This window comes from Conger conger, chromosome 2 (assembly GCF_963514075.1).
Source record: "Conger conger chromosome 2, fConCon1.1, whole genome shotgun sequence".
Taxonomy (NCBI): Eukaryota; Metazoa; Chordata; class Actinopteri; order Anguilliformes; family Congridae; genus Conger; species Conger conger.
The window spans coordinates 27,164,967-27,187,193 of record NC_083761.1 but is presented as its reverse complement, the minus strand read 5'-3'; the positions used below and the strand labels follow the sequence as shown (position 1 = coordinate 27,187,193).

Sequence of the window (22,227 nt, the reverse complement as noted above, 5' to 3'; positions counted from 1 at the left end):
GAAAAACATTGCAAACTCAACTCTATGACATGCAGATGATTGGGTCACAATTGAACAACATGAATCCATAGATCCATCCTGCCTTGTGTCAATGGTTTGGGGTGGCGGTGTAATGTTTTCTTGGTGGACAATTGGCCCCTTAATACAAAATGGCCTCCGCAGTCACAGAGCACCTTTGGGCTGTGGTAGAACGGGAGATTCACAGCATGAATGTACAGCTGACAAATCTGCTGTGATGTTCTCATGTCAACATGGATCAGAATCTTTAAGGAATCTTTCCAGCACCTTGTCGAATCCATGCCACAAAGAATTCAGGCTGTTCTGGGGGCAGATGGAGCTCCTCTTACCCAGTACTACCCCCCAGAAAGGTGTACTTACGGTAATAAAGTGTTCCCTGAGTGTATATGAGTGAGTGCAGGGAATTAAGGCTAAATCCTGATTATAAGGCACGTTTATGTTCATGCGGTCATGGTATTTGTGATAACAATTGTGCATTTGCCATATTGAAAGCAAAGGCTGAGATACCATTATGGTTAGTTGGCATGTTGGCTTTTGCCTCACTCCCTATCCCTGTATGTTGTGAACGCAGCATTGTTCTCTCACTGCAGTTTACAGTAGATGCCTTTAGAGTGGACACGCTTGGCTTTGAGTCCAGAAGCCTGGAAGCTGCAGTGCAGTGCTGTCACAGTATATCAGGGCCTGCATTAAAGGTCTGCAGTATCCTCCCCTCAACTGGCACCGGTACTGTGTACAGGAAAACTGAAGGTCCCCAACCTCCTGAACCCCATCCTCTGAGCCTGCAACACTGGCACATTTGTGTTTTGCTGGTCACTGTTAGAAGCCTAGTACCATGTTTTACTTCCAATGTTTCAACACCGTCTTGACATGTAGCACGTGTGAGGTCTGTGGTGTCTGCTTGTTTTTCAGTGTGTTTCAGCAGTGAAGTATTTTATTTGATTGACTGCAGAATCCACCCACCTCGTTCTGAAGGCGTTACTTGGCTGCTGATTGAAAGGAAACCACCAATATTTGCAGACATTGCTGGCCCCAGGGTATGAGTTTGACGCTGATATATACTGGGGTTTAAACTCAAATATGTACAGATCTTCTTACATGCTGAATATGTGGGAATAGTTCAACCAAATTTACTCCATGGTTTACCTGCCTTTGGCAACCATTGGTAGCACAGGAGACTGACAAAATCTCTAACCAATGCACTGCGCATACAGTCATGGTCCAGGAGTATAGACTTTGAACCAACTGCCCCTAACTTAGTCACTGTTCCTTGTCAAAGATCAAGTTCAGCAGTCTGGGTCACTGAAGCTTCTACCCAATATACAATCACCCCTCTTTAAAGTCCCTGAGATCTCTTCTAGCCAAGGTGGCATAGAATAATGCATCACAGGGCCTGTGCAGCAGGGTTTCTGAACAGATTTGTTCTCTTTCAGGCCTCAGAACACATACACACACATGCACACACACACACACACACACACACACACATACACACAAAGATTTGGTCAAGACAGGATCACACACATGTCCAAATTCCAAACTCTCAGAACCTCGGATCTTGCAGAAACTCGCATAATTCAATGTGACTTTAGAGCAAAACAAAAACTGAGGTGGACAGTCAGACACAACTTGTTGCTCTTGGTCTGTGTACATTAAGAGATGCCTTCTTTGTGTCAGATGGTCTCCTTGGATCCTTGTGTATTCTCACACTACGCTATTTAGTTAAAGTTTCAAAGTCTTACAAAATAAAAATATAGGTCAAGTGTGAGTATGCCCATAACGAGAGCAAAGATTCTTGGTCATTTCCACACCATTACTTCAGCTAATTCAGTTGAGTATTGCACCCTATTTACAAAATCCTCTTCTTGTTTTTGTGCATTCAGCCCACTTGCATACATGATTAATGATGCAGGGCACAAAAGCTCAATGAAGCTATCAGGCTGAAGCTAAGTAGGGCTTGGCTTGGCTAATACTTGGATGAGAGTCCTGGGAAATTAATTTGCTGCTGCAAGAGTTGTTGGTGGGCTCCTTCCTTCACCCCTCTCGCCCATTAAACCTGGAGACTAACTGAGGGCCTGAGTCGAGGCAGTAACCTTGGTGTCCTGATTACATTCCCGCAAAACTGGCTCTGTATATCTGGTCACCTAGTCATCCACAGCAACTGACTGGATACGTAATCCATTGCATTCTCTAGCCAATTCGATCCCTAGGTCCTCGCTGCATCACCTTGTTATCCCCTCAATTCTCACCGGCCCAAGGCTGGTGAATAATAAATAGCATGTGAAATTGTGGAATATGTTTGACTTGTTAATGGGAGTTGGGTATTTGACAAAAACTTAAATCAATGGACGTCAGTGAATATATTAGTTAAGAGCATTATTCTTTATGATCTTATTGATCTGTTGCGGTCTGAGGAGAGTGTAAGGGAAGTTGGGACAGGCAGGGGGAGGGTGACAGGTGGGGGGAAGTGCAATCACTTTTCTTCGGGATAAAATTTAGTAGGCAAAATGTCTCATAAGACCCATAATATCATTTAGTTTCCATGTGTCCTTTTTGGAAAAACTAGACATAGATTTGAAAAAACAATGCCGAATGCTCATTTTTGGTCATATTGTCATCAAATGGAGTTTGAAATGGGGTTTGTCCAGTGCTGTGGCTGTGGCTCCATTGTATTTCTAACAGCACCTCAGCCGCAATGATCTGTATCAAATCAAAAACAGAAAGTCTTTTCAGTGAGAATAAAAGCTTCCTCTTTCACTGTGCTTGGGCTTCTGTAACTTTGCTTTAGTAATATTCAATTCAAAACAAACCCAAAAGGGTTACCTTTCAGAAGATACCAGGATTATGCCTGTAGTCAAAAAGGTTCAAGAATAGTAAAAGAAAATGGGGTATGTAATTTTCAGTCCCTCAGTAAATCATAAATTAACCAGCCACCTTTAAATGTAGTTCAGTCGTCTTCTTTTGCCAGTCAATGTGTAGTGGCTTCCCTGAATTACACTGTTGACGCTGCCACAGGAAGGTGGGGTCAGATGAGGTGGCCATGTTGGCGTGGCTGTGATCCATTTGCTGTAGGATTGTCACAGCGGGTGTGGCTAGCAGACACTGAACTCTGCGTCATCTTACTCTTCCCCACCCACATGAGTTTCTAAAGCGACTCGGCATCAGTACTGGAGCTGACGGTGGCGGTCTTTATCATTAATCAACCTTTGCTTGTAATGCTCGCACTGACAGGGACCACTGCACTCAGTGACCACTTTATTATACATATTTTTCTACTTATTGGTCTTCTGTTCTAGCCCATCCACTTCAAATCTTGATGTGTTGTGTTTTATGCACCACTGTTGTAATACGTGGCTTTTTTCAGTTACTGTCGCCTTCCTGTCAGCTTGAACCAGTCCTGGCCATTCTCCTTTAGCACACAGAACTGCCACGCATTGGGTTTTTGTTTTGTTTTTCTGCACTGTTCTATAAGCTCTAGAGACTGTTGTGCGTGTTGTGAACTAGTTTCCTTTCAACAAGTTTTTTTTTCCCCGACTATTTATTTCTCTAAATTCAACTGTTTTTTTTTATTTTAATGGCCCATTCCATAAGTGCAGCATCTGTCTTATCAGTTCAGGAGCATGGAGTCGGTCAAGATTCAGCAGTAAAACATGGAAACGCAGAATTATATATACTCTTCTTGAGCTTCATCTCTGGACCAAAACCCAATTGCTGGTCCATTGGCATTTACTGTAGAATTCAATATGGCTTTCTGTATAGGTATATTTGCAACACTGTTATATAGTAAAATAACAGCTGCTGTTGATGTAATTTTCCTTTTCCTGCCCAAATATTTTAACATAACAAAGCCACATCATATTTTGATGGCTAATAGCTTTCTTTTTCTTGGGGGGTACGTGTGGATAGACCACCATGTTGCTGGAAGCAGCCGGTAAGGTGTTGGTTTTGGTGTGTTTGGTATCGATTTGCAGTGATACACTGAATTTTGCGCAATGTTTAGTAGAGAATTATGAATGAATGTTGCCATATTCTGTAATGGCTGCATCACCACTAATGGAAACGGAAACTGTATGTCCCATTATCAGAAGTGTTTTCACTCTTGCAGCCTTTCCCCATGGCTTTACTGATATGGTTCACTTCCCTCCCAGGCTTATGGAGAGCATCATTACAGCCCTGTTTTCCCAAATAAACACTAAAACATGAATGCTACAGAGAAATGCACTCTGCCCCTTTCTGAAGATGACTTGATATTCAGGGGTGTGGATTTCATTGTTGTCAATTTGTTAATATGTTTACATTCAGCTGAATGCTTTGGTTTCAAATTGAATGAGTAACTCTGAAAACGGATATTGAGAGCCCTCAACTGCCTTTTGAAAAGAACTGCCAGCAATCCCACAGTGCCTTGCCCCTGACAAAGGCCTTGGATTTTTTAAATATAAACAACAAAAAAGCTTTTTTTAAACTGCAACCAAATGTGAGAGATTAGTATTTTTTACATTTTTGGTTTACAGGTTCCCTTTAACAACAAATTAAGGAAGGCTGCCCTCACAATTAGGGTGGCAAGGCTATTGCTTAAAGGTACAATAGGTAATTTCGGACATTACATTACATTACATTAATGGCATTTGGCAGACGCTCTTATCCTGAGTGACGTACAGTTGATTAGACTAGGCAGGAAACAATCCTTCCCTGGAGCAATGCAGGGTATCTCATGTACCTTAACCACTACGTTACAGACCGCCCTACACAGCAACACCCTCAAACCACAACACTATTTAGCCCCCCCCCCCCCCCTTCTCTGTGAACGCGCTGATGTTGAACCCCCCCCCTCACATGGGTTTACAATGATCTTGGAACAATGTTTTAACACAAAAATCTCACCTATTGTACCCTTAAAGCAGTGCTGTAGAGGAGAGTACAGGATTGGGTTAGATACTGTGGACCCTGATGCTGAGGCAGGAGATGTGTGCCATAAACAGGGGAGGGGCCAGTACTGCTCTTGGCAGTCTGAACACAGATGAGGTTCCCCACCCTCTGCATAATTAAAGACTGCAGGGATGCTCCAGGGGAGGTTTTCAGCCTAACACAGTTGCTGTGAGTGCTGCTGGCATTGGCACTGTGTGTGTGTGTGTGTGTGTGTGTGTGTGTGTGTGTGTGTGTAATGGTAGGACATACTTACTGCACATGGTGTTTGTTGATGGCTTGGCTGTGCTTTTTTTCTTTTCACAGAGCGTCCGAATGTGTAAATTCTCAAGGACTGGCTTTGAATCGACTGAACATTGTGCGTGTTTCGCGTCCGCTTTGCCTGGGGCTGTTCGTTGGAGACGGCCTTAATATGCACTCTAGCTACTCAGATACGCGATCAGAGGAAAAACACACCCTAATTGCCAGCTATTCTTCCCACAGCCTGGCCCATCGATTTAGCTGTAACAACCTTTGGGATATGTGCAGGTATGGATCTTGCAGCAGCAAAGAGGGCCTATTGTTCTAGAGCTTAGCTGTCCTTTTTTGAGTCTGTTAATGAATAACCGAGAGACGCGTTAACATTATTAATGTCAGCGTGTGTAACGTAGCACAGCCAGCTAATCATTACATTACATTAATGGCATTTGGCAGACGCTCTTATCCAGAGCGACGTACAGTTAATTAGACTAAGCAGGAGACAATCCTCCCCTGGAGCAATGCAGGGTTATGGGCCTTGCTCAAGGGCCCAACGGCTGTGCGGATCTTATTGTGGCTACACTGACCTGATCGAACCACCAACCTTGCGTGTCCCAGTCATTTACCTTAACCACTGCCGCTACAGGCCACCCCTAATCACCAAGCAGACCCCAGCTTTTTCCTATTCCATTCTGCTACGCCAATTCAAAATAGACATAATCAGTGAGTTTTTGCACGATACAGTGTGCAGTTTAATCTCTTTTATTTTTCTCCAATCACCTGATACTTATGTCAGCAGTGCAAACCTTAAGTTCTCTTTTTAAGCATAATCACAGATTGAAATGTGAGCTGATGTGCTGAGAAATACTATGGCAGCTGGACTCAAAAAAGCTGAATACAAAAAATGTTCTGTTAGCGTATGAGCTCCTGAGTTGAAAAATTGAGGCACTCACATCCCAATTAGTATATGCAATTACTGCCTACTTATTTTTTCAGCTGGCGCACATCAATTTTCAGGAGTAATGTACAGCCCTGGGATTGTCTACAAAGTGTTTTCTAGATTATCACCTCACTTTACGACAAGTAGTCATGAAACCAGTGGTTAGACAGGCAGCCAGTGGCAAATAGCCTTTGACTTTGTTCCAGTAGTCTGTTGTTGGGGGACACATCCTAACAGTCTGCTGGTATTGCTGTCAGTCCCAGGGGGACGTTTGAATACTAACCCATGTGCCATGATGTGTGTCTCTCGGGGTATAAAGGTCCTTTGTGGGTTGCAACCTGTCGCTCACCTGATGCTCTTGCCCATTTGCTTCATTGAATAATCAAAACAATTGTAATGGAAACCGTTGTAGTTACTATGGCTTGTGTTCAGTTTATGCAGTGAATATAACTGGGTGCATATTTTCCCCCTTTTTGTACGTCCAGCTATCTCTCCTTGGTGTGTGTCTGTCTGTGTGTGTGGTGTGTGCGTGTCTCTATGTGTATGTGCGTGTGTGTGATTGCGCACCTGTGTATATCTGTGTTTGTCTGCGCACATGTTGTGTATATATGTGCTTGCGTGTGTCTGCGTGTACAGTGGGAGCAATAATTATTTGATCCCTTGCTGATTTTGTAGGTTTGCCCACTTACAAAGAATGGAACTGTGTAGAATTTTAATCATAGGTACATTTTAACATTGAGAGACAGAATATCACAAAATAATCCACAATAACAACATCATATAAATTTTATAAATTTAATATCATATTTTCACATGAAATAAGTATTTGATCCATAGAACAATAGGACTTAATACTTGGTGGAGAAACCTTTGTTTGCAAGCACAGAGGTCAGATGTTTGTTGTAGTTTTTCACCAGGTTTGCACATATCTTGGGAGGGATTTTGGTCCACTCCTCTTTGCAGGTCCTCTCCAAATCCTTAAGGTTCCGAGGCTGTCGCTTGGCAACTCGAAGCATCAGCTCCCTCCACAGATTTTCGATGGGATTTAGGTCCGGAGACTGGCTAGGACACTCCAGGACCTTAATATGCTTCTTTTTGAGCCATTCCTTTGTTGCCTTGGCCGTATGTTTTGGGTCATTGTCATGTTGGAAGACCCATCCACTGAGGGAAGGTTGTCACCCAAAATTTCCTGGTACATGGCCCCATTCATCCTCCCCTCGATACGGTGAAGTCGTCCTGTCCCCTTAGCTGAGAAACACCCCCAAAGCATAAGGTTTCCACCTCCATGCTTCACAGTGGGGATGGTGTTCTTGGGGTTGTACTCAGCATTTCTCTTCCTCCAAACACAGCGAGTCGAGTTGATGCCAAATAGCTCTATTTTTGTCTCATCTGACCACATCACCTTCTCCCAAGCTTCCTCTGGATCATCCAGGTGTTCTTTGGCAAACTTCAGACTGGCCTGTACATGTGCCTTCTTCAGCAGAGGAACCTTGCGTGCGCAGCAGGATTTTAATCCTTCACGGTGTAGTGTGTTACTGATGGTTCTCTTCGTGACTGTGGTCCCAACTGCCTTCAGGTCATTAATAAGCTCCTCCTGTGTAGTACTGGGCTGATCCCTGACCTTTCTCATGATCATTGATATCCCACGAGGCGAGATCTTGCGTGGAGCCCCAGACCGAGGGAGATTGGCGGTGACTTTGTGTTTCTTCCATTTTCTAATAATTGCTCCAACAGTTGTTAACTTCTCACCAAGCTGCTTGCTTATTTTCTTATAGCCCATCCCAGGTCTACAATTTTGTCCCTGATGTCCTTAGACAGCTCCATTGTCTTGGCCATGGTGGAAACTTTGGAATCTGATTGATTGTGTGGACAGGTGTCTTTTATACAGCTACATAACGATGTAATGAGTTGACACAGGTGTTTTGGGTAATGAGTTGAGATTAGGAGTGCTTCTTAACAGAAAATTAACTGGTCTGTGGGAGCCAGAATTATTGCTGATTGGTAGGGGATCAAATACTTATTTCCTGCAAATATACAATAATAAATTTATAAAATTTATATGATGTTGTTATTGTGGATTATTTTGTGATATTCTATCTCTCAATGTTAAAATGTACCTATGATTTAAATTTGATTCTATTCCATTCTTTCTAAGTGGGCAAACCTACAAAATCAGCAAGGGATCAAATAATTATTGCTCCCACTGTTGTACCTGTATGTGTATTGGAGGGATAGAGAATACTGGAACAAGGAAGTCCTCTCATCAGGAAAAACCTCACCACTAAAGATAGCTACCTTGTGTGATACAGTAAACATTCTCACTGAATCTCACCACCCGGATACACATAAATTATGTCGCCAAGCCAGCTGTATAGAAGTCTCCATTGCCAGTGCTCTTAACTCTCAGACCCGCTCCAGGGGATTTTAGACTGCTACAGGCTACAAATTGAGGCGAATGAAATGGCTGTGTGTGATGCGTGGGCCATTGATCCAGCGCCTGTGGGCTGGCAGCTAAGATAAGAGTCAGGCTCCTGCACCTTTGCGGGTCTTTCACCATGGCAACGGCTTGCTGCCTGTGCTTTCAGAGCTGCCTAGCATGCTGGCCTATTTTCTGAATGGAAGTCTTCGCTAGTCGTTCTGTTGTGTGACTGAAAAGCTTTCATCATGTTCTGTGTTGTGCTGAATGGGTGGGGGGTTTTCAGCTGAGAAATGCACATTTGGGCCTAAATTTGATTAGGCTAATTTGATTAGGCTGTCTCAGACTGTTACCACCCTTGTTCACCGGTCCCTTCCAGAAAGGTGTGTGTGGTTATTGTGATTGCATTCTTTAGGGTAAACCCCAAACCTCTTTGTTTTATTGTTTAGGATAATAGGTTGAAGATGGGTTGTTTCATGCCAACTTGGGATGCAGAATAATATATTGTATATTTATTGTCATTGCGATATGATCATAAGCAATAAACACATTTTAAAAGACAGCTTGAACTGCGACTAATAGTATTTGATGTTCTGTAATTGATTGACTGTTCATGTGCAATTTGTCAATGAAAGCAGTGTCTATGTTAGCAGTGTACCGAAAGCAGAAAGACAGTAGAACTGTGCAGAGTTTAATATTTGTTTATTTATTGAAAGTCCTATTGTCATCGCAATATTCAACAACATTATCACATTTTGCATATGTCTTGCAGCCCTAATCTGGGATGTGATTTTTCCTTCGATCCGCATTTTCACACCCAAATCAATGACCCACGTGAATTGTGGAGAATTATTCATGTGTATTAATTTCCCAAGTTCTTCAAGTAGCGATTCACTTTGCAATTCACTCTGGTGTTTTGACCACTCACTCTGATCCTCATATTTGTGCTGCAACTGGTCTAGAATTTATTACCTCCTTGAACCCACATACCACTCCCTTTAATCTCATTCACATAACTGTTATTTCTGAACCTACATTCATTTTCTTTCTTTTTTTTGTCATGCAGTGGAGACTTGCCACTCTGACTTGCCACATAAGTAATGTTTGAAAACCACACGCACATTTCGATCAAGCCATATTTCATTCGGTTATGAGATGATGTTTCGGGAAGTGAAAATTGACATTCACTTTGACATTTTGGAGTCAATACTTTGGGGTTCTCAGGCCTGGGTTCTTTGTAAAGTTGCTTTGTGACAATTTGTGTTGCAAAAAGTGCTATACAAATAAAATTGAATTGAATGGTTACATGGTTATTACTAATATACCCATCCACAGCTTGATATTCACAATAACACATTTACCCAATTGGTGATTGTTACAATGTAAAGTTTGTTTAGCTGCATGTAAATACAAAGTTATGGATGCCAGGACTGATATCAACAGTTCCCAGACCCCCGTCTCATTAGAAACTCCCCACTCCCATCTGGCAGCCATCTTTTTCTGTTCTTTTTTTGCTGGGCCGGTCATATCCCTGCCTTGTGCCAACTCAAAACAGAGATGGAACATTTCTTTCTGACTCACATTTTGCTTTGAATGTTTGCCATGGTATTTTCAGGAAATACAATCTTCATTACTTTCAAACAAAGATAATCTCAGATTAGGCCAAGGTAATGTGTTTCACTCTTCTTCCCTCTGTTTGAATTACACGGTACTGCATGTGGTGAAAGTCATGTAGGAATAGATCCCATGCATTTTTAAATATTATATTACATTACATTACAGGCGCCTCACAGCAAGGAGGTCCTGGGTTCGAATCCCCGTCGGCCGGGGCCTCTCTGTGCGGAGTTTGCATGTTCTCCCCGTGTCTGCGTGGGTTTCCTCCGGGTACTCCGGTTTCCTCCCACAGTCCAAAGACATGCATGTTAGGCTGATTGGAGAGTCTAAATTACCCGTAGGTATGAGTGTGTGAGTGAATGGTGTGTGTGCCCTGTGATGGACTGGTGACCCGTCCAGGGTGTATTCCTGCCTTTCGCCCAATGTATGCTGGGATAGGCTCCAGTCCCCCTGTGACCCTGTTCAGGATAAGTTGGTTCAGATAATGGATGGATGGATGGATTACATTACAGGCATTTAGCAGACAAATATGGCGGGTGGTCTTTATTAGATTTTTTTACGTATGAAAAATTCTACAGGTCCTGGAGGACCTGTTAAGATAGACGTGATCATGAACACCAGTACGCACCAAAAAATGGACCAATGAGATTCGATTTGCGGTCATTTAGGATGAGAAAAAAACGTGGCGGTCGATAATGACTGCAGGATTGTAGGCAGACGTTTAGCATAAGGGCGCGTCTATGGATTCAATTAATGTATATCGATAGCAGAGTTGACTGGTTTACAACTGTTCCATTTGCAGATGACCGAATTAACACACAGGTAAGCGCTAACCTTTCTGTTAATGGGCCACATGGGCGCGGTCATCAGCCGATGCCAATGCTCTCAGAATGCCAGATATTGGCCTCGATGTTTTGGTCGGCCACTACTCTAAAACCTATCCCCTCTGTCAGTTTGTCCTGAACGAATCCAACCCAAGTTCAATCAACACATCTATTTCAAATCAGCACTGCTGACAAAACTCAAATCGGACGATACCAAATCATGAAACGGATCAAACACTCCTATTTGGAATGCTGAGATACTGAAACTAAATCTCAACAAAAAATAGGATGCTATTGGACCGTAGCAAGAGAATTTGAATTGTCATTCCTAATCATTCCTAAGCCAATGTCCTGTGACACCTTGATGAGGTCTCCATACAATGCATTTTAAGACAAACAGCATACACAATTTGGCATACAGTATCCAGCATCCGGTCTAAAAAATGAAGCCTTCCTCACCACTGCCGTGAAGGCCTGCCGGCTTTGTGTGTGTGCGTGCGTGCGTGCGTGCGTGCGTGCGTGCGTGTGTGTGTGCGCGCTTTAGCAGCAAAACCTGAGAACCTTGGCAGGGCAGAAGGCAGAGGGACAATGGAACCGTTGGAACCGTCCCCTCTGTAAAGCACTGCAGGGAAAGGGCTCTCAACGTCCCTGCGAGGTGGCGACCATTTTCTGCTCTCCTTTTTCCAGCACCATTGGGCATTAAGGTCCTCGACAGGGACACTACCTCATCCTTACAAAGATTTACACCTGGTCCCAATTTGAATCCTAATCTCACTGCCTACGCCGTAACTCTCATTTTGAGAATATGCAAGAGTCGCCAGAGTAAGCCAAATATCAACAAGGGGTAATGGCTGTTTGGCTCTCCCTCAATAAAAGGATTGAGGAATGAGGAATCAATGAGGAAATTTAAAGTGCTGGCTTAAAAGCAAGTGCTGTGTTAGCAGGCATTGCGTTGATTAATGCCATTAACAGAGTTGTTAAAGCATGGCAGAGCTAATCACATTCAAATTTGACTGCAATGTCATACCTTTTCAAAAGAAAATGACCATGGTCATCGCAGTATAGTCTTTTTTGCAAACGGATGTCGCCTCAAATGATACAAATTTTGTCAATGAAAGTCTGCTGATAAAATTGCAGTTGTCATAATTTGTAATGCAAGTTGGTAGGTACTGTGCCTGTTGAGTGATAATACATAAATATATATGTGTCTCACCTGCTACTTCTTTCTACTCTCTGCCATGCTTCTTGGTCAGTTTGTTGTCTGATTAATCTACAATGGTTCACGTTTTTATCTAAGTGGTCACTTCTAGCACTCAGAACTGTACTTCCCTCTAGGGTTTCCAGCGCACTTGTCCCTGGTTAAGGTTTTGTACTTTTATTGTACGTCACTCTGGATTAGAGCATCTGACAAATGCCTGTAACGCAAGGTCCCTATCGCCTCCATGCCTGCCCTCACTTGTGAGTGGCCCTTACATAAGTGACACTTAGAATTGACAGAGGGGGTGGGGAGGCGACTTGGGACCTGGGGTTAGCAGCGGTTAGGCCCTGAGAGGGATCGTGAGACCCCGATCTCCTTCCCCCGCTGCCACTGGGACATCAACATTAAAGTGGAGGTCATTCTTCCCTCAGGTGGGCCATTTAGTGCAGGTTAATCTTGGCTCCCGTCCCTCCGACAGTAGCTCGACCGAGGATGCCGGAGGCTCCGACCGTCACGACAAACCGAGCCGTAGCCGTGGAGCAGAATGGTGTACAAGCCCTTCTTTCCGGAACATTCTGTTGTGCTGCAGAGAGCAGGCCCATGCTGCTCGAATGTAAAAATAAATAAATTAATTAAAAATTTAAAAAAAAAAACCACATGCTGCTATGCATGCTGGGTAAAAGGAGGAAGAGGGCAGGTTAGTTTCATCCCTGTGCAAACACTGCCATGCTGCCCTTTTGTCAAGTCTGTGTACAGTCAAGCCCCATGCTGTGTTGTGCAGAGAGGACCTGTTATGAACTCCATCTGTCAGTTGATCAGGTGGATGTTTCATGTAGAATTTTGGTTTACTTTGAAGTGATGTCTCTTATTGTTTGGGAATTTGTTAAACAAGTTGGGCACATAATGCTATTCAAAGGGATTCATTATGCAAACAATTCATTTTGCTCCCACATTTCACCATATTAAAAACTCACAAAGTACAAAAAATACTCACAAAGTAGAAATTATGCTATTCTCATCATTGAACAATTTACAGCTCAAGCATGGAAAAGTAGCCTTGAAAAGGTTGGTGTGAATGGTCAGCACTAGGATGTCAGCAGACACGGCTACACACCTTTCTTCAACCACATCTGTCATGTAGACACCTAGATGTCAATGCAGGCAAATCCTCCCCTGTACACGCAGCAGCCGCATACCATGTATGCCGCCCTGGTGCTAGACAATGTACACTCACAGAGCACTTATATTAGGTATTTATTAGACTTATTTTTTGACTTATTGGTCTTCTGCTGCTGTAGCCTATCCACTTTGACACGTGTATTCAGTGATGTTCTTCTGCATACCACTGTTGTAATGTGTGGTTATGTGCGTTGCTGACACCTTCCTGTCACCTTTGACCAGTCTGGCCCTTCTCCTCTGACCTTTATTTACAGTGTGTTTTTGCCTGTAGAACTGCTGCTCACTGGTTGTTTTATGTTTTTCGTTCCATTCTCTGCAAACTCTGGAGACTGTTGTACATGGAAATCCCAGGAGATCAGCAGTTTCTGAGATACTCAAACCACCTTGTCTGGCACCAATAATCATTAGCTACGTGGTCAAAGTCACTTGGATCACATTTTTTCCCCATTCCCCCATTTGGTCTGAAAAACAGCTGTGCTGATGCTTGTATGCATTTAGCTGCTTCCACATGATTGGCTTTAACTGGCTTTCACATTAACAAGCTGGTGTACGGGTTACCTAATAAAGTCCTCACTGAGCCTACATTGCCAACACATGCTTTGGCACTAAGGCAATATAGGCTTCTCAACTTGAAGGCTTCAACATGAAGCTTTCAAGTTGTTTAGCTTCAGTAATTATTCAAAATGAAATTGCTAATTTTTTCAATTATTAAACTTGAAAGTGGTTTTACTTTTTACTATTAAAGCAGAACCAGGGATGTCGGGTTTCCAGGTCACCAAGTTGAATAACCAAAACGCACAAACAAAGTACAATTAAATGAGGAACGTTAATTGGGGGAAACTCACAAAGGGGGAAAAGGGGGGAAATCAGGCAATCAGTCCAGTTCCACAATCCTTATCCTTAATCTGTGTCCCTATTCCAAAGTTCAATCCAAAGCCGGGTTCTCAGACAAACGATTCGATACACAAGCGGGATAGTCAGGTGGTCCAGGTCACCACAGTAATTTGCACGATAACTCTTACTCTCTCACCAAACGCATTTCCCTCACGGTACTGCGGCTACCTGCTCTCTCCTTTTTTCCCCGAGCCGTGAGTGCGTTATGACCTGCAGGCGTGTCCGATTATTGGAGTAAGTCCTTATATGGTTCGGGGGTGGAGCCAACGTGCTGCCAGGTATCTGCCCTCCTCTACCAATCCCCGCGCCTCTACCAGCATCTGTCACACTATCTTATTTTCATTTTTAATTAAAAAAAATGGAAATGTGGCAAGCAAATGAATTTCTTGAGAAATTATTCAGCCATGGATTGAAACTCGCACCTGTCAACATGGTGATATCGTTCCCTGCCACTTACCATGACCTCGTCTCAAGGCAAGTGCTTTTAATGAAATTACTTTAGAAGTGTGGTACTGAGAAACTGGTAACTCTCCAGACGCTCCTGTCCAACTGTTTTGATCCCAGATTAACTGTAAGGTGTCTATTGGTTGGTTGGAGAGAGATAGCCACTGTGCTGAGATGTCTCACTGAATTAATTGACTGCTGCTCCCTTCTGCCTTTCAGCCATGGGAGAAATATAGATTTCCTTGGCAGATGCCATTGTAAATCTTGTGGAGCTGTTCCCTACTGTTCACTTTGCTGTTCTGCTTCCAAGTTTCAACAGTGTCTTTAAGTTTCATGTTTTTTATTCAATTGGAGCCCCAGGACATTTGAATGGCCTTGCAAAGTTTGTTTGGCTCCTCAGGAACCAGGCACCTGCCCCGTTTTATTAAATTCCTTTTTGTTCAAATTCGTTTTCTGAAGAGCACTTAGGGGTAATAGTTATGGACTGAATGTGGAAGAAATATCGCCGGTTTCAGGGGCCGAGAGCAGGCAGCCCTTGCGCACTGATGTATGCCACTGCCTATACTGTATGAGGTGAATGAGTTCTGTGCTGGGCAGAGAGCCATGCCTGCAGTGGGTATTTCTCACTGGCTCGCTGCTTCTAGTGTATTTTCTCACGCAGGCAACCGTGCATGCTTGCGCCTGCAGGCGGGCCAAATGCGCTTACACATCGGCTGCTTGGCTGCCCTGCTGCTAGCGTAGGTATGGCAGTGCGTTGTTCATGGCCAAACCTCAATTCCAAAGGAGTGCTTCAGTTACTGCAGGAATTGTACCAGGATGTAAATGGGGTGTGTCGAAGTGACACCTAACCCCCAATCCTGACAAGCTGGTTGGTGCCTTGCATGGCAGCCAATTGCCATTTGTGTTTGAGTGTGTGTATGAATTAGAAGCATCAATTGTACAGCATTTTGGATAAAGGCGCTTTATAAATGCCAAGCATTTACCATTTACCATGTAAAAAAATATGCAGACATCAGCATTTAACTGTGATGAAGTGAGCCTATTGGTCTACACTGACCCTGTCCCTGGAGAGCTACGATTCTGTACGTGTTTACTCCAACCCTACAACAAAGCATGCCTAATTGAACAGCTAGAGATTTCTTTGTGCTGCTATTTAGTGGAATCAGGTGTGCCGAATTTAGGTTGAAATGAAAACCTGCAGGATGGTGGATCTCCAGGACCAGGGTTGGGAACCAGTGGTCTATTTCTTTACAAAGCTTGTATGATATATCCCCTTTCTGTAGAAATTCAAAGCAAGCATTCTTAAGGTGGCTTATTGGAGTAGTTGAATTTTACGTTTGGGGGTTTAGCTCTTATTCTGGACCTACATTCAGGTGTAATTGAGAAAGCAATACAGTTGAGAACAAGGGATTACATTTCATTGTGTACTTAAATTAAGTTCCCTTTGGTTGGAATTGGCCATTGATAGTCGGGCTCTTTTTTTCCCCTCTTACTGCTGGAAAAGCATCCCCATGGCAACCTGAATATAATGCGGACACTGTCAATGGAATAGACTCAGTGCAGGAATGCTTTATTTATTTCTCGTTTCCAGACTGTGACTAAATGGTTGGTTTTTGCAACCATTGTTATCGGTGGTGCCAGTGCTTTCTTTTAAAGGTTTCAGCGGAAATATCTACACGTCTGATGATAAAGGCAAATTCAAACATTTCTAAGATGATATGCATTTATATTGTGTAAAGTGATGGCGAAAATAGTGCCACCAAAACAAGTGCTTGTGCCACCATCTGATACTCTCCTGGGCTCCAGACCAAGTTTAACAAATCTGATGTGAGGGCATCACTGAGTCCTGACAGTATGATCTGATCAGAATCACTGTTGGACTAACGCCAAGGAAGTTGGTGTTAGGGAATGTTTTCATGTTTTTTTTAACGAGGGAAAAGGAGATAGAAGGCCAAACTATCAAGCTGGCCATCTGAGGGAACTTTTAAGTGTAAGCTTGTTGAAGTACTATTGCCACTCTGATTTGTTGTTATGCATTTAATGTATTTTCAGAAGTCCGTCCATCCATTATCTTAACCCGCTTATCAGGGTCGCAGGGGGGCTGGAGCCTATCCCAGCATACATTGGGCGAAAGGCAGGAATACACCCTGGACAGGTTGCCAGTCCATCGCAGGGCACACACACCATTCACTCACACACTCATAACTACGGGCAATTTAGACTCTCCAATCAGCCTAACCTGCATGTCTTTGGACTGTGGAAGGAGGAAACCGGAGAACCCGGAGGAAACCCACGCAGACACGGGGAGAACATGCAAACTCCACACAGAGAGGCCCCGGCCGTCGGGGATTCGAACCCAGGACCTCCTTGCTGTGAGGCGGCAGTGCTACCCACTGCACCATCCGTGCCACCCATTTTCGGAAGTATATGCTTAAATAAAATGTTATCTCTGCTTTCAGAGCCTTGAGGTAGGCTATTGCATAATGCAAAACATACAGGACGCATCATGCAATGCCACAGCAAAATTCTGCACCACCAGATTTCTTAATTGCACCATCTGCCGCCACCAGTTTAAAAAAACTTGTCTGGAGCCCTGTATTTATTTATTTTTTTCTGAGTTTGCAGGTAGCATTCAACGTCAATGTCAATGTCAAGCATTCAATTCAATTTATAGCTCTACACCCCTGCAGTAGGCTACATTTTGAATAGTTCTAATTTCTAAATCTACTACTACTAAATTCAGTATGAAAATATGATGACATTCTTTCGATTAATCTCCTTAAAATGCACATATTTTCTCATTTCAGAGGCATGTATTTGTAAATAACTCCCTTGTATTTGTAGACATGGCATGAATGTGCCAGAGATCACCTGTTTATCTGAAAGTCTGTTGAGCTGGCTGTTTGTCAGCAGCCTTTTCCAGCAGTGTGCTGTGAGACAGGGCACTCTCCAACATCTGGCCTAATGAGGGTTTTAACAGCATGCAGTGACTGGGGAACTGAACTCTTGGCCAATATGTTATAAGGTCAAATGCTGTGTGGCCTGGTTGCTATGTTTTACTATCACCTAGGGCTGTATACATCCTCAAGCACTTCACCTATAATACATGATTCTAAAATAATATTATATGATATATAATATTTGAATAAATACAGTGCCCTCCATAATGTTTGGTACAAAGACCCATCATTTATTTATTTGCCGTTGAACTGCCGTTGAGATTTGTAATAAAAAAATAAAAAAAGTGGTTAAAGTGCACATTGTCAGATTTTAGCCTAATATTGGGTATTTTTGATACCGCGTAGAAAGTACAGCAGTGTTTATACGTAGTCCCATATTTCAGGGCAACATAATGTTTGGGACACAGTAATGTGAATGAAAGTAGTCATGTTAAACATTTTGTTGCATATGCTCTGCCAGGACTGTATTGCAGCTATTGTATGCCTTCTTTGACTTTCATTGGCACAACTTCATTGGTCATCATGTTGATAAACAGCAATAATAGTTTCCAAAGGTGATCTAGAGGAAAGGCTAGGTGCTGAGAACTTTCTTATACCTACATTAAGGAAGCAATTAAACACCCCTTAGCAATTAACACATTTGAAGCAGTGTGTCCCAAACATTGTGGTGCCCTGAATGGGGGGAGTATGCATAAACAACACTGTAATTTCTACATGGCAAAACCAAAATGTTTAAAAAATACCCTTTAATAAAATCTGAGAATGTGCACTTTAACCACATGTTGATTATGTGATTCCAAATCTAAAATTCCGACAAGTCAAGACATTTAATATTTTCCCCCAAATATTATGGAGGGCACTGTAGTAGGTGTAAAAACATCAAAAATAGAATTACAATCATTTACTCACTCATATACAGAGCAACTCATTTAGGAACAATGCAAGTGCACAACATAATTTGCGGTAAAGAATCTTTGGGATGTTCATCCATTGTCTTGGTGCTCAGGGCTATTTTGAACTGATCCTAAAATTGGTATTGCCAAAGAGACCTTGGTAAAAAGGAATTGAAATTTTGTGTGTGCTCTTTGGTGTATCTCAACATCCTCTCAAATCAAGCGGGTTCTTTGCATGTAATATTTTGTTTGTGCTTTATGGTGAGTTGTTAAAGAGTTTTATGGTGAACATAGATTGGACTCAATTTGGCTGAGAGTTGAATTGCTGAATCAATTGTAAAATTAAAAAGCAATAATAGTTGACTAGCCATAAATGTGGCAAAACTGGTTGCTTGTTACATTTCCATGCAAACAAGCTTGTTCAGTGCTATTAAGTTGTTCAGTTGATATTAAGCAATATCAAGGTATTGCTTAATATCTTGATATTGATGTTTGAAATTGTCACTTTCATGCAATCACCCCTTGTCAGTGCCATGCCTTAAAAATATTCTGAATTTGGAAATATTGGTGATGCATTGCATATACATATACCTATACATTTATATGTTGTCTTTTGTGTAACCATAAGTTAAGTAATTTTTTGCCCAAGTTTTTTCCTGAAATGATGCCCCTGTTGTGCAGTAACATATCTAATTCATGTGGAGTTTTATTGTTTTGGTTGTGGTCCAGCCCATTGGAGCATGTTGTACTACAGGTTAATTGATTAAATGTCGCCAGTTAACCAAACCATGAAAATACTGAAAATGCCCATCTCTAGTCTTAATACAACAGGCAGTTCTGCTGTGAATTATATCACAGTCCCCTCCCCCACCTCTCATTGAGTTGAAACGGGCTGGTGCACGGAAGGTCTGAGTGAATTAGCGTAAGTGCTGGTGCTGAGGATGTGAATGTGAATGTGTAGTTGTGTTATCAGCTTTGACAGCCGGGCCCTCGGAGCAGGGATTGTGTGCCTCACAGCCAGTCAGAAGGCATCACAGGAGGAATCCTGAATTACTCTGACCCTGGCACTTCAGTGGCTTCACAGTGACTGTGTGTTCCGGTCTCATTTTTGGGATGGTAAATGGTAAATGGACTGCATTTATATAGCAAGTGCGAGATAAATGCAGTCCATTTATAATTAATGCCTCTCATTCACCGATCCACACACCCACACACACACATCAATGGCACATCAATGGCAACCTTTTTGACTGCCGGATTACCACTCTTACCTCTGGTGCTAATGTCATTTCCGGATGGCAGTGGTATTGCTTGGATTCTACTTTGTAAACAGACCGAAACTAAGGAATGCCTTGCCTGAGGTTGCAGGTTTCTTTTTGTATAACTGTGCATTTTCCTTTGACGTTTCACTTGCTTCAGTTTTTATTTGGATATTTTTAACATGAAATGTATATTAATTCCTTTTTTAATTGTTCATAGATGACTTGCCATTGCAATCACTGTTAACAACAATGTTGCCATACAGGTGATTCATAAAAATATAAGACCACAAAGTAAACCATCGACAGAACAGCAGCCTCGAATACTCTGCTCTGATCAGCCGCAGTTCTACTTGACTAGAAGAATATCATTTTATTTACTTTATTAATAAATGTGTTACTAATGTCGGCAACCACCCGACATGTTTAAACGTTTAAAAGTGGAATTTTTTAGATTGGCGGTTAATTGGTTTTTACTGTCTTCAGGGTGTTTCACTGCGGTTACTTGGAGTGGAGTACAGCATAAGAAAAGGTGACATTTTACACAAACTGAGAAATTTAGGCAAAAAACACACTTCCCCTGAAACTGGCTTTTAATAAATGCCTTCTTGAATGTGGAAGCACCCTGGCCCACAGATTCTAAGACTGGCAGATCTTGCTACTCGATTTGGTGTTGTAAGTGAACGGGGGCTGATTTGAATCCAGTCTAAATCAAAGCATTTCCCAACATACTGCTTCCTGTGATGTTTGTGGCTTTACAGAGCACTACGCAGAAGTTATTGACTGCACAGGTAAATGCCCCTAATATATATTATGCCAGCACGCTCACGACTGCTGTCTGTCCTGGTCCCACGGTGGTGGAATGACCTCCCGGTGAATGTCAGAACGGCAGAGTCTCTGACCTCCTTCAAGCGCAGACTGTAGACCCATCTCTTCAGGCTACACCTTTCCCTCCCCAACTCACAATCACTGTGATTAGCCTTAGACCGTAATGGCACTTATGTATAGATATCGTTACTTGTATAGGTATTGTTGTTTTTATTGGCTGTTGTTGTATTCTAGCTGCCAACTGTGGTATGCTAGTTTGAAAGTTGATTGTACTCGTCAAGGGTTCTGAATTTCTGTATGTTTACACTAGGACTCGGAACTGTACTGTCCTCTCAGGTCTACTTTTGCACTTGTTCTTGTGATTGATTTGCACTTTGTTGTACGTCGCTCTGGACAAGAGCGTCTGCTAAATGCCACGTAATGTAATGTAATGTAATGTAGTAGCTGCTCTGACTTCCTTTCTTGTTTCTGTTCCTGTCTGTCTCTCCTACAGAATATGCAAGCTGCAAGATGCCCGACAGATGAACTGTCGTTGACAAACTGCGCCGTGGTGAGCGAAAAAGACCTGCAGTCCGGACAGTGAGTAGAGCCTGGTCTACAATCTTCAATTTCCACAGGGACCACATTGAAGACATGAATGCCACAGAACAACAGATTATGGACATTTCTAGATCAACCAGAGCTTGGGGGCCTAAAACTGCTGTGCAGTTCATTATCTGTTATTTTCCACAGGGTTAGTGATGTGCTGCCCTCGGAGCACATTTTAGCTCAGAAAATATCACAGAGATAGCTGACTCCGGTTTTGTATCATTTCATCGCCTGAGCACTGTGCATTTTGAACAACGCCTCAGTGAAAAGGATCATTTTTCCTATTGATGAGCAGTGTGCAGATTCTTTGCATGGTCCATAATGTTTCTATTTGGAATAGAAATATTCACCTGCAGTGAATTAGTTGGAGAACAGCAGCTTTATTGCATTACCTCACATTTAGAACTCTGACATTTAGAATACTCAGTATGCCATAGTCTTTCTGACGCTTCTCCACCAAAAATAAAATTCCTGAAGGATGATCTGAAACAAGATGTCCTTGCCTTTGTAGTCCTCTGTGGCCCCTCAAGATGTGTGGTTTTGTGTCTACCACAGAAAGCAGTCCCTTTGAATTCTCAAAGCCCTTAGGCCTAGAAGCTATGCCCATTAGGTACAAGCACTGTATGATTCTGTCCACGCTGTGTAGGCTAGTTGTGCCCTTTGTTTAAAAACAACTCCAAATAGTTCATGACCTTTCTCGTCCGGCCAATCCTGTATCTAGCAGAGGGGAGAGAGCGTGAAATATTAGCCTGGGTTTTCACTTTTACAATACTGCTGCTTTGCAGTGCCCATTCATTATCCACAGGGGATTTCCTTGTCCGTTCAATGGGCTGTAGTCAGGTTTCACATTCATATGGATTCAGCAGATCAAGGCCATTGACTTAGAACAACTGGGGCTTTCTAGTGTCACCAATCTGTCTACATCTCTCAGCTGTGTTAACCAAAGTCTTCTTCTTCCATCGGCGGGCTGAACATTAGCTTGTTTGTCATGTTTTGTGATGATGGTCTTCATTCA

General features: G+C 42.6%; 1 protein-coding gene across 3 annotated transcripts in view; it reads left to right on the top strand.

Annotated features, from left to right (window-relative positions):
• The window catches only part of LOC133121798 (vesicle-fusing ATPase), a 59,174-nt gene that overhangs the window by 5,214 nt on the left and 31,733 nt on the right, over positions 1 to 22,227 (top strand). For all 3 annotated transcript variants that reach the window (XM_061231277.1, XM_061231276.1, XM_061231279.1), the window contains exon 2: positions 21,118 to 21,203. In XM_061231277.1, the coding sequence (XP_061087261.1) occupies positions 21,118 to 21,203 (86 nt within the window). The remainder of the gene's footprint in view (positions 1 to 21,117; positions 21,204 to 22,227) is intronic.